The 14,322-nt window shown below is 43.3% G+C and overlaps 1 protein-coding gene across 4 annotated transcripts in view; it reads left to right on the top strand.

Moving 5' to 3' along the window:
- kiaa1549la (KIAA1549-like a) overlaps nt 1-14,322 on the top strand; it is a 258,786-nt gene that overhangs the window by 237,643 nt on the left and 6,821 nt on the right. For all 4 annotated transcript variants that reach the window (XM_072592550.1, XM_072592549.1, XM_072592552.1 and 1 more), the window contains 2 exons: nt 6,248-6,342; nt 7,777-7,910. In XM_072592550.1, coding sequence (XP_072448651.1) covers nt 6,248-6,342; nt 7,777-7,910 — 229 coding nt within the window. The remainder of the gene's footprint in view (nt 1-6,247; nt 6,343-7,776; nt 7,911-14,322) is intronic.

Genomic DNA, 14,322 nt, shown 5'->3' with positions numbered 1-14,322 from the left:
TTGCCTCTCCTCCCCTATCAGTATTCCGGAAAGACCACTCCCTCCGCGACACCCTTGTCAGGTCCACACCCCCCTACCAACCCAACCTCCTATCCCGGCATCTTCCCCTGCAACTGCAAGAAATGCAAAACTTGCCTCCACACCTCCCCCCTCACTTCTCTCCAAGGCCCCAAGGGATCCTTTCATATCTGTCACAAATTCACCTGCACTTCCACACACATCATTTACTGCATCCGCTGCACCCGATGTGGCCTCCTCTACATTGGGGAGACAGGCCACCTACTTGCGGAACATTTCAGGGAACACCTTTGGGACACCCGTACCAACCAACCCAGCCGCCCCGTGGCTGAACACTTTAACTCCCCCTCCCACTCTGCCAAGGAATGCAGGTCCTTGGCCTCCTCCATCGCCAGACCATGGCAACACGACACCTGGAGGAAGAGTGCCTCATCTTCCACCTAGGAACCCTCCAACCACAAGGGATGAATGCAGATTTCTCCAGCTTCCTCATTTCCCCTCACCCCACCTTATCTCAGTCCCAACCCTTGGACTCAGCACCGCCTTCTTGACCTGCAATCTTCTTCCTGACCTCTCCACCCCCACCCCCTCTCTGGCCTATCACCCTCACCTTAACCTCCTTCCAGCCTATCGCATTCCCAATGCCCGTCCCCCAAGTCCCTCCTCCCTACCTTTTATCTCAGCCCGCCTGGCACACCTTCCTCATACCTGAAGAAGGGCTTATGCCCGAAACATCGATTCTCCTACTCCTTGGATGCTGCCTGACCTGCTGTGCTTTTCCAGCAACACATTTTTAAGCTCTGGATACGTGTCAGCCCAGGGCTCCAAAAAGTTACTCATTACCTCTCTTTTATTGATTTTGATCTTCCTGAGTTCCTCCATCTTGTCCATCTCTCGATTTATTTCTCCATCTGGGATGTTACTTGTATTGTCTACTTTTGGCTGTTTTTGGATGTTTTTTTTAAATGCATTTCATCCAATCTTTTGATCTGTCACCTGTTGTTCCACAATTATTTTTCACAATTTTCTTTTTAGTACCATCTTCAACACTTCTCGTTAATCAGTCATGTTGGGGACTTTATCTTTGAATTTCCTCGCTTCTTAAAACGTACTTATCTGTGTATTCTGAAACATCCCCTTTAAATATTTGCTACTTCATCTCTGTTGACTGACCTTTTGCTGCCCTTTCTTGAATAGCTTCCTGTAGCACAGTACCATGGCCAGTGAGCTCAACCACCATTCAGCCCTTGCTTTCATGCAGACAAGCCTTTGCAACCATCCATCAAACTGTTGGATGGTTGCAAAGGCTGAAGGTCCTGCCCAAATAGCCTCTGAACACCCTTTCCTGCCACTCTCTCAATAACAATCTCCCGTCACTGAACATAGAGTCATAGAGATTTACAGCACGGAAACAGACCCTTCGGTCCAACATGTCCATGTCGACCAGACACCCCAAACCAATCATTGACCAAATGAAACGACCCAACCCTAAGAGGTGTGACTATCTCTTGGTACAAAGAATGCAGATATAACCTCCCCCAACCCCGAATGTGTTGCACTGTCTCTAGTTCCACCTCCTGTTCATAAACTCCAAGTTAAAGCTGCTGAAATTCAAACCCTTGATGCTGATATATTTGCTCTGCACCAAACTCGTGATCATTGGCTACAACTGTGAGATAGCACCTGTCCTGCCATACTTAATGCATTTTATTAATGATTTAGTTATGTTTTTCACTTCCATACATTAGTTATCATTTATTTTATGAACTTTACCATCAATTTGTATACTATTTTAACACTTAGGAAAAGAAAAGACCTTAACATACCAGAGACTCACCAAACATTGGTTGCTTTCTCCCTCGTGACAAGAACCAATTTCAATCCGTCTACGTCCATCTCTGACTGTCTATCTCAGGGTCCTCACTTAGTCCACTCCTCTAGGTGCTGCTGACTGCCTGTCATGGGGTCTTTCTCACACCCACACCTTTAGGTGCTGCTGACTGCTCTCTGAATAGTCTGACACTGATTTTAAGGTGAACGCCCCTTGACCAAGAACCACCCCCCCCCATTGTCACTAAAGGGTTCCCCCTATCAAAAGTCTCAGTCACATTACACCTTCACATTCTGATGAAGAATTAATACCGGGCCATAAATGGTTAAGTGGACAGGTTGCACTCATTTGGCTTGTGTTCCCTTCAATATAGGAGATGAGCTGTTTTAATTGAAGTGTTCAAGCTGATTTAAAGGGTTGAAAGTTTATTCCCCAGGGTGCAAGTGAAGTGTAAAGCAGGTGTAAAACTGGATGGGTGAACAGAGTGCACCATACTCATTACCTGTCTGTCTCACTGATATTTTACCAGCGGTGAGAAAGTAGTTGGATTACCAATGGGCCGTTGGCTGGTTCAGACTTTTACATGGCTGCTGCCATTGTTATTTTCCAGTGGTATGGGAGGCCTGTGCCATCTAACAAAACCATCAGCTAAATCCTGGCAGTGAGCTGGATTTTTGTTATTTCATAAAATCACTACAGTATGGAAACAGGTCATTTGGCCCAAAACTCCACACCACCCCTCCAAAGAGTAACCCAGTCAGACCTATTTCCCTACCCTATTACTCCACATTTCTTCTAACTAATGCAGCTAATCTATACAAACCTGAATACTATGGACAAATTAGCCACTTCACCTAATCTGTACATCTTTGATTGTGGGAAGAAACCGGAGCAAACCCATGCAGACGTGGTGAGAATATACAAACTCCACACAGTTGTCTGAGGCTGGAATCGAACTCGGATCATATAGTCATAGAGATGTACAGCACGGAAATAGACCCTTTGGTCCAATCCGTCCATGCCGACCAGATATCCCAACCCAATCTAGTCCCACCTGCCAGCACCCGGCCCATATCCCTCCAAACCCTTCCTATTCATATACCCATAAATGTTGCAATTGTACCAGCCTCCACCACTTCCTCTGGCAGCTCATTCCATACTCGTACCACCCTCTGTATGAAAAAGTTGCCCATTAGGTCTCTTTTATATCTATGCCCTCCCTGGCACTGTGAGGCTGCAGTGCTAGCCACTAAGTCACCAAGCCACCGCTGTTTGTAGGAGAGTCAGGGAGTTCTTCCTGTTCGAATACCTTGTGCATCTTGAAGGGTATGTCCTCTTCCCCAGCAGAAAGGGACATCCCTCTTGATTTCCCCCTACCCCGGCTTGCTGACTTCCACTGCCCACACCTTGCCAGGTTTACTCTGATTACTCAGGTAGAGCTGCTACATGACCTAACCTGCTTCGGAGACTCCCTCGCTGCATCTGACCAGGGATTGTCACCGGCTCCAGCACTAATCGCTGCACCTAGCGATGTTACTCAGACTGAAGAACCGCTGATTAGTCAGCATCTCTGGGAGGCAGGACATCCATCCTAATGGTGTCAGAAACTGCAACCTTAGGCTGCATTTCAGTGCTTAAAAAGAAGTTAAAACCTTCAAATCAGAGTCAGGTCATTCAGAAGTTAAGTCAGAAAGGACCTCTTCACACAAAGCAAGTGAAATCCTGGACCTTTTGACCTCCATAAGTCTTTAAGGCATCTAAAAACTTTGTCTTTGTTAGGTAAGGATATTAAAGATCACAAATCTAAATCATACATATGGAGTTGCGATACAGATCAACCTGTGATCAAACAGAATAAGCTTGAGGGGCCAAGTGTCCTCCTATTTCTGGGTAAGGTATCGATTCCAGGAGACTATTCATCTTAAGTTTAGAATCACAATAGTGTACTGATTGAAGGGCTGAAAAATAATCATTAAACCAGCTCTTAACTTCATTGATTTTAACACAGTAAATGAGCAAAAGAAAAAAAAGTGTTATGGATTTTGCTCCCATGAGAATTGATAAATAATGAATTTTTTGTTTTCAATGATCCATTTCATGAACACAATGCAAGTGACCAGTGAACACCTCAGACTTTGTCTTTGAAACTGTGGACCTGATATCTTGAAGGAGTCTTGTCAGGCAGGCAGCTGCTGTTTGCTGGTCTACAGCTATTTGCCTGTACAGGGTGCCTTTGAATATAAAAATATGTTCCAAGATGTTTCACAGAGTTTTAAAGCACAAATAAATTGAGCAACTGAGGCCATTTGCCCTACCATGTCAATGAGGTAAGTTTTAGGGCAAAATTTTGAAGTGGGCGAGGTGTAGAATGTTTTTTTTTCTGTCTCAGTCAGTAGATCAGCAGTCCTTTTAAGAAACTTGCTCAGGGCATCATCACTGTATCATAATATGCGACATGATAGCTTCAAGGATTTCCGCCTCCATCTCAACTGGGATTACTTAAAGCATGCCATGCTACTAGAAGCATAGTCCTCATTTTTACTTGAATGGGTAATGCGAGCCAAGATATTTCGGTGCCACTGAATGTAATTTAGTTTGTACAATAGCCAGCTGTAATAAAAATTGACTGGATCTTTCAATGCCACGCTCTCCACAGTTAGTTTCTCATGTTACACATTACCACACCAGGTACTATATTCTGCTGACGGAAAAAACCCACATCATAGAGATTTGAGGAGGGAATTCCAAATTTTAGGGACTAGGTAAGTGAAGTTGCAGCTTAAATTAGATTAAAAATCTAGATTGAAAATCGGTGATGTCCAGGAGGCCAGAGTTAACAGAAAATACAAATCCAGGAGGTTACTTGGATAGAGAAGGGCAACGGCATGGATGGATTGGAAAACAACGTTGCAATTTCATATTTCAGTTTTCCATGACTCACTGGCGCTTGTATTTAATAATATTTCTTGGAATAAAAGCACAGCTTTTGATTATTTGGAAAAAAAATCAGGGGGCTTCTAAAATATATCCAGTTTTTAAGGAGGTGCTTAACTGATATTTTTTGAAAGCCCTATTTGGACTTGAAAGCTGTTTTCTATTCATTGCTTACATTTATGACCACCAGATCTCTTGACACCTCAAAAATTTTACACTGACCTGTACTATTGTAAGTTTCCACACCCTCCCTCCAATGGGGGATCCTAAAGCACTTAGAGTCATAGAGATGTACAGCACAGAAACAGACCCTTCGGTCCAACTCATCCATGCTGACCAGATATCCCAAAATAATCTAGTCCCACTTGTCAGCACTCGACCCATATCCCTCAAAACCTTTCCTATTCATATGCCCATCCAGTCACCTTTTAAATGTTGCAATTGTACCAGCCTCCACCACTTCCTCTGGCAGCTCATTCTCTACACGCACCACCCTCTGTGTGAAAAAGTTGCCCCTTAGGTCTCTTTTATATCTTTCTCCTTTTACCTTAAACCTATGCCCTCAGTTTTGGACTCCCCACCCCAGGGAAAAGACTTTGTATAAGTCACCCCTCTGTCTCTGATGCTCCATCCCAGCATCTCAGCATTGTACTGCAGGGAAGCTTAGAAACATTAATAAACTTTATTTCACAATAATTAATGTAAAATTAAGTATTATGGCAAGAAAAGTGCCAGAAATTGTGATTATATCTAATTACCCGTATTGAATCAGTATATGCAAAAAAATGATCTTTTTACTTTTAAATAAAGGAAGTCACTCATTGACCAGCTGCTGATTGAAGGACATTTAAAGGAGACATTGTTGCAAAATTATTTGACACCACACTACAACCATTGTTCTGTGCAGAGTAAAGCTTTTATTGTCACCTATGTGGATGGGCTGTATTCCTCTTGACTTTAGAATGTTGATTGATGGTCAACTGATGAATTTGAAATGGCAGATGGATTCAGAAGGGTAGAGACAAATGAATGAATCTCTCTGGTGATGGCAATCCAGAACAACGGGGACACAATCTTAAAGTTGGATCTAGTTTGTTTCAAAATAAAAGGAAGATGCGCTTTTCCATGCAATGTTGACAGGAAATGTGAAATTTTCTTCCCAAACTGATTGTGAATGCTGAGCATCTTTGGAAATTCTCGAGATTTATATCCGCAGTGTTTTACTAGATGAAGACATAGAGGGTATAAGCGGATTTGAGGCGCAGATCCATCATCATGTGAATGGCAGAACGGGCTCAAGGGGTAGAATGGCCTCCTGTGTTCCAAGCAATGAGGATGTGAATGGAATGAGAAATTGATAAGAATTTTAATGAATGACTGTAAGGTAAAGGAAGATGCTTTGAGCTCATTTGAATATTGTGTAAAAACTGTCTAGCTGACAATTTCATTCTGAACTCTTTCTAGGCTTATAGGTATTCGCAACTTCCAGAAATGTCTGTCGGATCCCCACCACCTGTTCCTCCCAGAAATGCTCCTGTAGCAGTTACATCCCTCAGACGGTAATGTATTGAGACCTTTTATTAACAAGCAACATTTATGTAGCACTTCTTTTTAAAAAAAGACATTGAGCTGCATTCTACAGGAATGTATGAACTTGGGTTCAGTCCCACGAGCCCACTGTCCCATGTAAGAGGCACGTGGCTGATGTGCCTGTGGTCTCCACTTTGCTGTCTACCACTTTACAATAAATGACACCATTTCATTTGCCTCCGAATCACTTTCTGTACCTGCATACCACCATTCCATCTACCAGGACACCCAGATCTCTCTGTACCTCAGAGTTAGGTCATTTCTCACCATTTATATACGTTACTTTCCTATTGTTGCTGCCAAATTGAACACGTTCATATTTTCTCACATTACACTTCATTTCCTATTTGTCGCCCACTCCATTCACTTAACCTATCTAAAATCCTTCAGACCTCTTTACAACTTACTTCCCTGACCACCTTTACGTCATCTGCAAATTTAATAATCATACATTTGGTTCCTTTATCTAAGTCAATACTATCAATTGTAAATGGTGGCTTCCAACACCCAACTAGAAAATGACAAACTTATGCCTACTGGCTTCTTGTTTGCTAACCACTCATTTATACATGTTAGGAAGTTATTCCAGTCCCTATTTTGTGTAGTAATCTTTGATAGGGTGAAATACTTGTCAAATACCTTCTGGAAATCAAAATATACCACATCGACTGGCTTCCTTTTATTCCATGCTGCTTGTTACTTTTGGAAAGGACTGTGATGAATTAGTCAAACATGTTTTCCTGTTCACAAAGCCTTGCTGATTTTGCCTGATTGCATTAAGATTTTCTAAGTGCTCTGCTGCAACTTATTTAATAATAAATTCTAGCGTATACCTGTGACAGATATTCTAGTTTCCTGCTTTCTGCCCATTCCTCACTTGAATGGACGAGTTACCTTTCCAGAACCTTGGAGATGTAAAAGTTAAAACAAATGCTTCAGCTATCTCAGCAGCCATTTCCTTCAGGATGCTAGGATCAGGGCCTGAAGACTTGTTAGCCTTTATTTTGAGCCATTTTCTCCATATCTTTCCTTGGTGACTGCAGTTAGAACATAGAACTATTTAGGAATCTATGGAATTCACTGCCACACAAGGCTGGGGAGGCCAGATCATTGAATATATTTAAGACAGGGATAGATTCTTGATTGTCAAGGGGAATCAAGGGTTAAGGGGAGAAAGTGGGAGAATGTGGTTAAGAAACTTATCAGTCATGATTGAATGGGAGAGCAGACTCAATGGGCTGAATGGCCTAATTTCTGCTCCTATGTCTTATGTTCTTATGAGATTATTAACTTTGGGAAATGCAACTTCCCAGGTTTGGCTCAAAATGTGACATTTATAAAAGGTAATGCAGCATTAAAAAAGAAAAGAAACATCTCTCTGACTTGTTCTGTTTCTGATGCAGTTGGACATCAGAAAATAACAATAACACGAGAACAGTTGAGAGTCACAGTGCAGATCAATCACAACATGAAGCTTCCTATGTACCCGTGTCCAGATCCACTGTCGCTGCAGAACAACCAATCACAAATTACTCAGGTAAGGCCTGTGAATGCCAGTTTGAGGGCATCAAAGCAAAATACTGTGGATGCTGTAAATCTGAAACAAACAGCAGAAGCTCTGAAGGTCCAGCAATATCTGGAGAGAGAAAACACAGGTTTTCAAGTCCAATATGACTCTTACGTTGAGGTACTGTCTTGTTAGTTGTCTGAAGGATGGTATCAGCTATTTGAATATCATTATTGGTCTGGTATTTTATGACCCTGGGTTTGAGATCGGGGCGGGTGGGACCACATATTAATCCTACCAGCCGCTGTGCTGAATCCCTTGCTCAATCCCTGCTGTGGGCCTTTTGAACAGGTCCCAATCCATCCCTGCTACCCCTCACATGTGTGTGGTGGGTATCCGATCAGGTTCATCAAAACTCCAACTGAGTCCAGTTAACACTGGAATGTACTAGTCAGCTTCCAGCTCCCTGCATTGAAGGGGAACAGTTTGTGTCTTCAGATGTGAGCTATTCTCTTTGTACTTGTCTGTGTAAAGGTGGATCCAGAGATCATTCAGTGATGGTGATTGTCTCTCTGTCTGTCTGCTGATTGACCCTTTCCCAAACTAACTTCCCACTGCAGCCTGCTGCTGCCCTCAGATTGAAACTGTTCTGGTTGATCAACCGAGTCAAGTCTGCATGCAGTCATTAGTCAGATGAGAGTCTGTCTTCAAGTTAGTAAAGGCAATGTCACTTGGTAATCCCTACTGAGACTGCTCCCCCGCCCCCCCCCCCCAACCCCTCCCTCCCACAAGGGGAAGTTCAGGATCCGGGAACTGTCCCAATCTCTGTTTCTTGTCCCAGAACAGAAAGCGGGGCACTCTTGCACATACCTTCCTCCGGCTGCTGTTCTAACAACCCTGGTATCCAAACAGGTTAGCTTCTCTGTGCACATTGCCCATTATATGATGAAATATTGCCTCTAAGTATTCCCACATTTGTGTTATCAAGACTGGTTGTGCAGACTAGACTTGTATTCCATTGAGTGTAGAAGATTATGGAGCAATTCAATTGAGATGTTTTATGATATGAATAAAATTGATAGGGTAGCGAGAAACTATTTCCTCAAGTTAATGAATTCATACAAACAGGTGTAACCTTGAACTTAGAGCTCAGCCATTCAGGAGTAATATCAGAAAGCACTTTTTCACATTAGTGGAAATCTGGAACTCCCCCAAAATGATGCCCAGCCCGGGGTTGTCAATTGAAAATTTAAATCGGAGTCTGTTGACATGTTGTTAGGCAAAAATATTCAAGGGTGCAGAAGCAAGGGGAAAAAAGGAATTAAGACACAGGCCAGGCATATATTAATTTTGTATCAGAACAGACTTGAGAGGCCAAATGGTCTCCTGTGATTCTATCTCATGCTACACTTTCAGGGAGCTAACCTTTGAAAGGTAGTGCAAGACTTAATATTGGGTCTGAAAGTGACTTCTCTGATAGCAAATGATCATGTGCTGGAGAATCTGTGACCACAAGAAGGGGAAGGAGGGGCGGGGAGGAGGTGGGGGAGATAGAGAAAGAAAGAGAGAGTTATAAAGCTGAAACATATCAAAGTGCTACAGCTTGAATAGATTACAGAATACAATGAAGGCTCATAAAGTAGATGTGTAAGTGGAATCCTAATGGCAATTTTGGAGGCTGCCAAAACTAGCAGGGAAAATAAGAAAAATCAGAAGAAAAGGAATTAGCCAGTTGGAAGGTATTTGGAGTTTATTCTGAGGTATGAGTTAGACTCATCAGATTTGTGCAGCAAATGTCCTTGCCAATGGTACCTAGAGAGATACAGTGATGCTAGTTGGTCAGGGCTTTGAAGTGTGATGAAGCAATCTGGAGGTTAAGAGTGAACTCTCCTCCAAGGGTAACAGTATTCCTGAAAGACCTTTTTAGCTTTTTAGGCCACACATTCATGGGAATGTCAAAAAATTGACGCAAAAAAACTGTGTTTCTGCAGGGTGTTAGAATTTAGAGAGAAATTTATCTGAAACTGCCTGAAGAGGGAAGCTGCAGAAGGGAGATGATAACAATTAAGGCCATGCATTTATGACCCAAATGATGCCTGAGAGTGTGTTATCTTTGAGTGAGATCAGCCCATCTTGCAATGTTTTATTGGCATGGGAAAAGGAAGACTTCATTTCCGTAGCACGCTTCACAATACAACGTTTTAGCCAATGAAGTGCTATCAAAGGCGGCACGGTGGCACAGTGGTTAGCACTGCTGCCTCACAGCGCCAGAGACCCGGGTTCAATTCCCGCCTCAGGCGACTGACTGTGTGGAGTTTGCACGTTCTCCCCGTGTCTGCGTGGGTTTCCTCCGGGTGCTCCGGTTTCCTCCCACACTCCAAAGATGTGCAGGTCAGGTGAATTGGCCATGCTAAATTGCCCGTAGTGTTAGGTAAGGGGTAGATATAGATGTAGGGGTATGGGTGGGTTACGCTTCGGCGGGGCGGTGTGGACTTGTTGGGCCGAAGGGCCTGTTTCCACACTGTAAGTAATCTAATGTAATCTAATCTAATCTAATCTAATCAAAGTGCAGTTACTGATATAATGTAAGAAATGTGCCAGTGGGTACGTGCATGGCAAGATCCCACAGAGCAGCCACGTGCTAATGATCAAGAGCAATCTCTTCACATTGAACTTGAATGTTCCTGAAGAGAGAGACTTGTTGGTGAGGCATTTCACTTTGCACTCATCAGGACAGACACAAGAATACCAAGTTTCAAATGATCACAAAACAGGAGGAAAGGGGGTGCTGATTAATTGTGAAGTTGACTCTGATTGACCAAGGCATTGCCATGAAGGAAGCCATGGGGACATCCAGACTCCGGGAGCCCTCACTGAGATTTCACAAGGCACAAAGCAGGAACATATTCCTTTTGTTTGCGGAGAGTGAGCTCTTCCATGTGAATGGATGAGTTGAACTCACAACATGGCTGGTTTATACTTCCTAGAAGCAATGCATGTATAAGCCGACCAGTTGTTCCCCGAATCTATTGTAGTATAAATTGTTGCGATGATTTGAAACTTGGCGTTCTTAACAGTTATCCTGGCGGGTGTGATTTTCCCCTCCCAGGATATGACGAAAAGGCAAAATAATTAGTGAGTCGGACGTGGAGAAATACTCACCTTCCCCTTTCCATCCGAACCAATGAAGTGCTGTGTAAGAAAGTCCACTGGGGACCTTTATGGACTCGCCAGAAATTAAGGCCCTTAAGTGGCCAATTAACAACTATTTAAGGATATACCTTGCTTGTTCCCTGATTAGCCATGCTCCTGGCAGTCAAAAAAAGTGACTGGTTTCCAGACTGGGAAACCATGGCAACCTTCCCACTTAGGTTGTAACAGACAGGTGACTTTCCTTGGAGGCATTGGAGGGATACACCTTTAACCATCGCCTGTCCCTTCTCCATCCTGCCTGAACCCTTCTCCCCTCAGACCCCACTCCGCGAGATGCAAAAGAAAACCAATAATCTCCTGAAGACTAGTTCTGTGCTTTTGGGCCTAGAGGCAACCAGCCTTTGAAAACTTCTGGCATGATGGGGCTCCGTTGTCGAAGACTGAGACACTCACTGGTTGGCCCTTAACAAGCCGGTTGGCTGGTGATTTACCAAGCTCTCTTGATTAGTCACCAAAATTGCCTGCCCTGTCATTTAGCTGCAAATCAGAGAATCATTCTTAATGCCTCAAGGTGAAACATTTTGGCACTCTGTCTCTCTTTCCAGGAAGAATGTCAGTTTTGTGCTTTGGTGTGGTATTAATACAAGGTCAGAAATGCTCACCAAGCCTCAAATTATCCACGTGATCCTTATTTGGTTGATGCCCTGTTTACCTTTTACTGAGCCGATTATAAATTTTAAAACGAGATAACACTGCTGAGGAGAAATGTCAACTTGTGGTTTAGCCTGCCACCTAGTGTAAAATCTGCAGAATGCAAGCAACTGTGCAACTAAAGATGAATTCCTGAGTTCTCATAAGCAACAAATAATGGCAAATAAATGCTGGCCCAGCCAACAAAGCTCACGTTCTCATGAATGAATTAAACAAAAAGAAAATGGACAGCTGGGGTTAGAGGGGCGTGGGTTTGGTGATGAGGACAAGATCATTTTCTGGCCTGTCCTGTGGTCAAAGCAAACTAATTTCCCCAAACTGCACATTTTCTTAATGATTTTAATTAGAATCAGGGTGGGAATTATTCTGTATAGAGGATTTATTTTGTGATTTTCTTTTTAAATTCTAATATAACATTCACAACATCGTTTGGCCTTTTGTGACTGTTGACCCATGCATTTGGATCAATTACTTCTCCTGCCTCAAACCCCATTAACTACCGACTGACCGCAGCACGGGTGGCTCAGTGGTTAGCACTGCTGCCTCACAGTGCCAGGGACCCGGGTTCAATTCCCAAATTGGGCAACTGTCTGCATGGAGTTTGCACGTTTTCCCCGTGTCTGCGTGGGTTTCCTCCAGGTGCTCCAGTTTCCTCCCACAGTCCATAAATGTGTAGGTTTGGTGAATTGGCCATGCTATATTGCCCATAGTGATAGGTGCATTAGTCAGGAGTAAATGTAAGGTAATGGGTCTGGGTGAGTTGCTCTTCGGAGGGTCGGTGTGGACTTGTTGGGCCGAAAGGCCTGTTTACACACTGTAGGGAATCTAATATTCAACAGTCTCCAATTAACACCTCACCTCAGCCTTTCAGGGTGATGAGTTCCAGATTTCCAATTCCCTTTGTGTGGGGGAAAAAATTCTGTGTTCATCTTCATGGGTAACACTATGTCACTTTCTCTCCATATCTCCATGCCCCATCCTACAAAGTCCTTCTAACATTTAACTGCCTTAATCAGATCAGCAACTTAATTTAGAGAAGTCGATGGCTTGTGGGACCTGTGGAATAAACAACCACTGTTATCATTTGCATCTTGTGTGTGGGAAGCAGTTAGAACACAGAAATAAAATATCCTGATGATGTATTGTGCAGAATGCAATGAAGTGTTTTTGCAAGATTGTTTACCTATCATTTGGGAGTAACAACTTTGTTGTAATTGCACTGAATTAGCAGACTGATAGTCACAGATTTAAATCCGATGGCGACAACTTGGAAAGTTAAATTTAGTAAATCTGCTCACATGCAGGTGCCAGATAACAATATCTAACAAATAAAAAGCTGTTGAATTGTCCAGGCAGCCTAAATGTGACTAACTGGGTACTTTGCCATTTCATAGAACCATAGGATCCCTACAGTGTGGAAAGAGGCCATTCAGCCTATTGAGTCTACACTGACCCTCTGAAGAGCATCCTACCCAGAGACAGCCAACCCCACTTTACCATGACTGATTCACCTAACCTGCACATTCCTGGACCCAACATGGCACTTTGCTATGACCGATCCAGCTAACCTGAGTTTGAAAGTCATGGGTTCAAGATTAGAGATTTAAGCTTATTAAAAGTAAGAGCAGGAGTAGACCATTTGACCCATCTAGCTAATTCTGCCATTCATTTGGCCTCATCTGATTTAAGCCTTAACTCTTCTTTCCTATCTGTTTCCCATACCCTTGGCTCTCCCGTCAATCAGAAATCTGCCAAACTCCGCACTGAATGTATTCAAGAACCCAGGCTCTATGTGGAAGAGAATTCTGAAGTCAACTGTCCCACTGAGAGGAGAGAAAACAAAAGGTCCTGATCTCTGTCTTAAATTGAAGACTATCACATTAATCTGTCATCCTTAATTCTAAATTTCCCCATGAAACATACTTCCAGCATTGACCTTGTCAGGCCCCCACAGAGTCTTGTATGATTCAATAAGATTGCCTTCCCTCCTTCTAAATTCCATTCAATAAAAAAAAACTCTATATCCCTTGCTCATTACACAAGGTAAGAAATAGAAATAGGAGTAGGCCGTTTGGCCCCTCAAACCTGCTCCCCAATTCAATAGGATTTCAACTGATGTGACATTCCTCACGTCCACTTTCCTGTCCTTTCCCCAAAACTCTTGAATTTTGATGTACACTCAACAGTTCAATTTTACAGAGAGGCTGTGGTCCCACCCACCAGCTAAAACATCAAGGCTGACCCATTTTGGCTGGCCTGGGAACCCGTGATCGGATTTTATTGTTCCCAGGCGGTAAGTTGCCTGATGTTGTGAGTTTTCTTTCTCCGTCCCCCTCAGAGTGGGAAGAAATCGTTCCTCCAAGTGAAGGACAGATCGCCAAAAGCATGATTGAAGTGCTAATTATTATCTAGTGCGTACAGGAGGTGAGAAAGTGATAATAGGGCGGAGAGGTTTCGGGAGAGAATGTCACAGTTTACAGTCCAAGCAGGAGGCTGGAAGAACACAGCAAGCCAGTTTACGGTCCAAGCAATGTCTACCAAGGGTGGAGCAATGGGACGGCAGTGGGATTACAGGAAC

This window comes from Chiloscyllium punctatum, chromosome 22 (assembly GCF_047496795.1).
Source record: "Chiloscyllium punctatum isolate Juve2018m chromosome 22, sChiPun1.3, whole genome shotgun sequence".
Lineage (NCBI taxonomy): Eukaryota > Metazoa > Chordata > Chondrichthyes > Orectolobiformes > Hemiscylliidae > Chiloscyllium > Chiloscyllium punctatum.
This window is presented reverse-complemented; position numbering and strand designations above follow the sequence as displayed.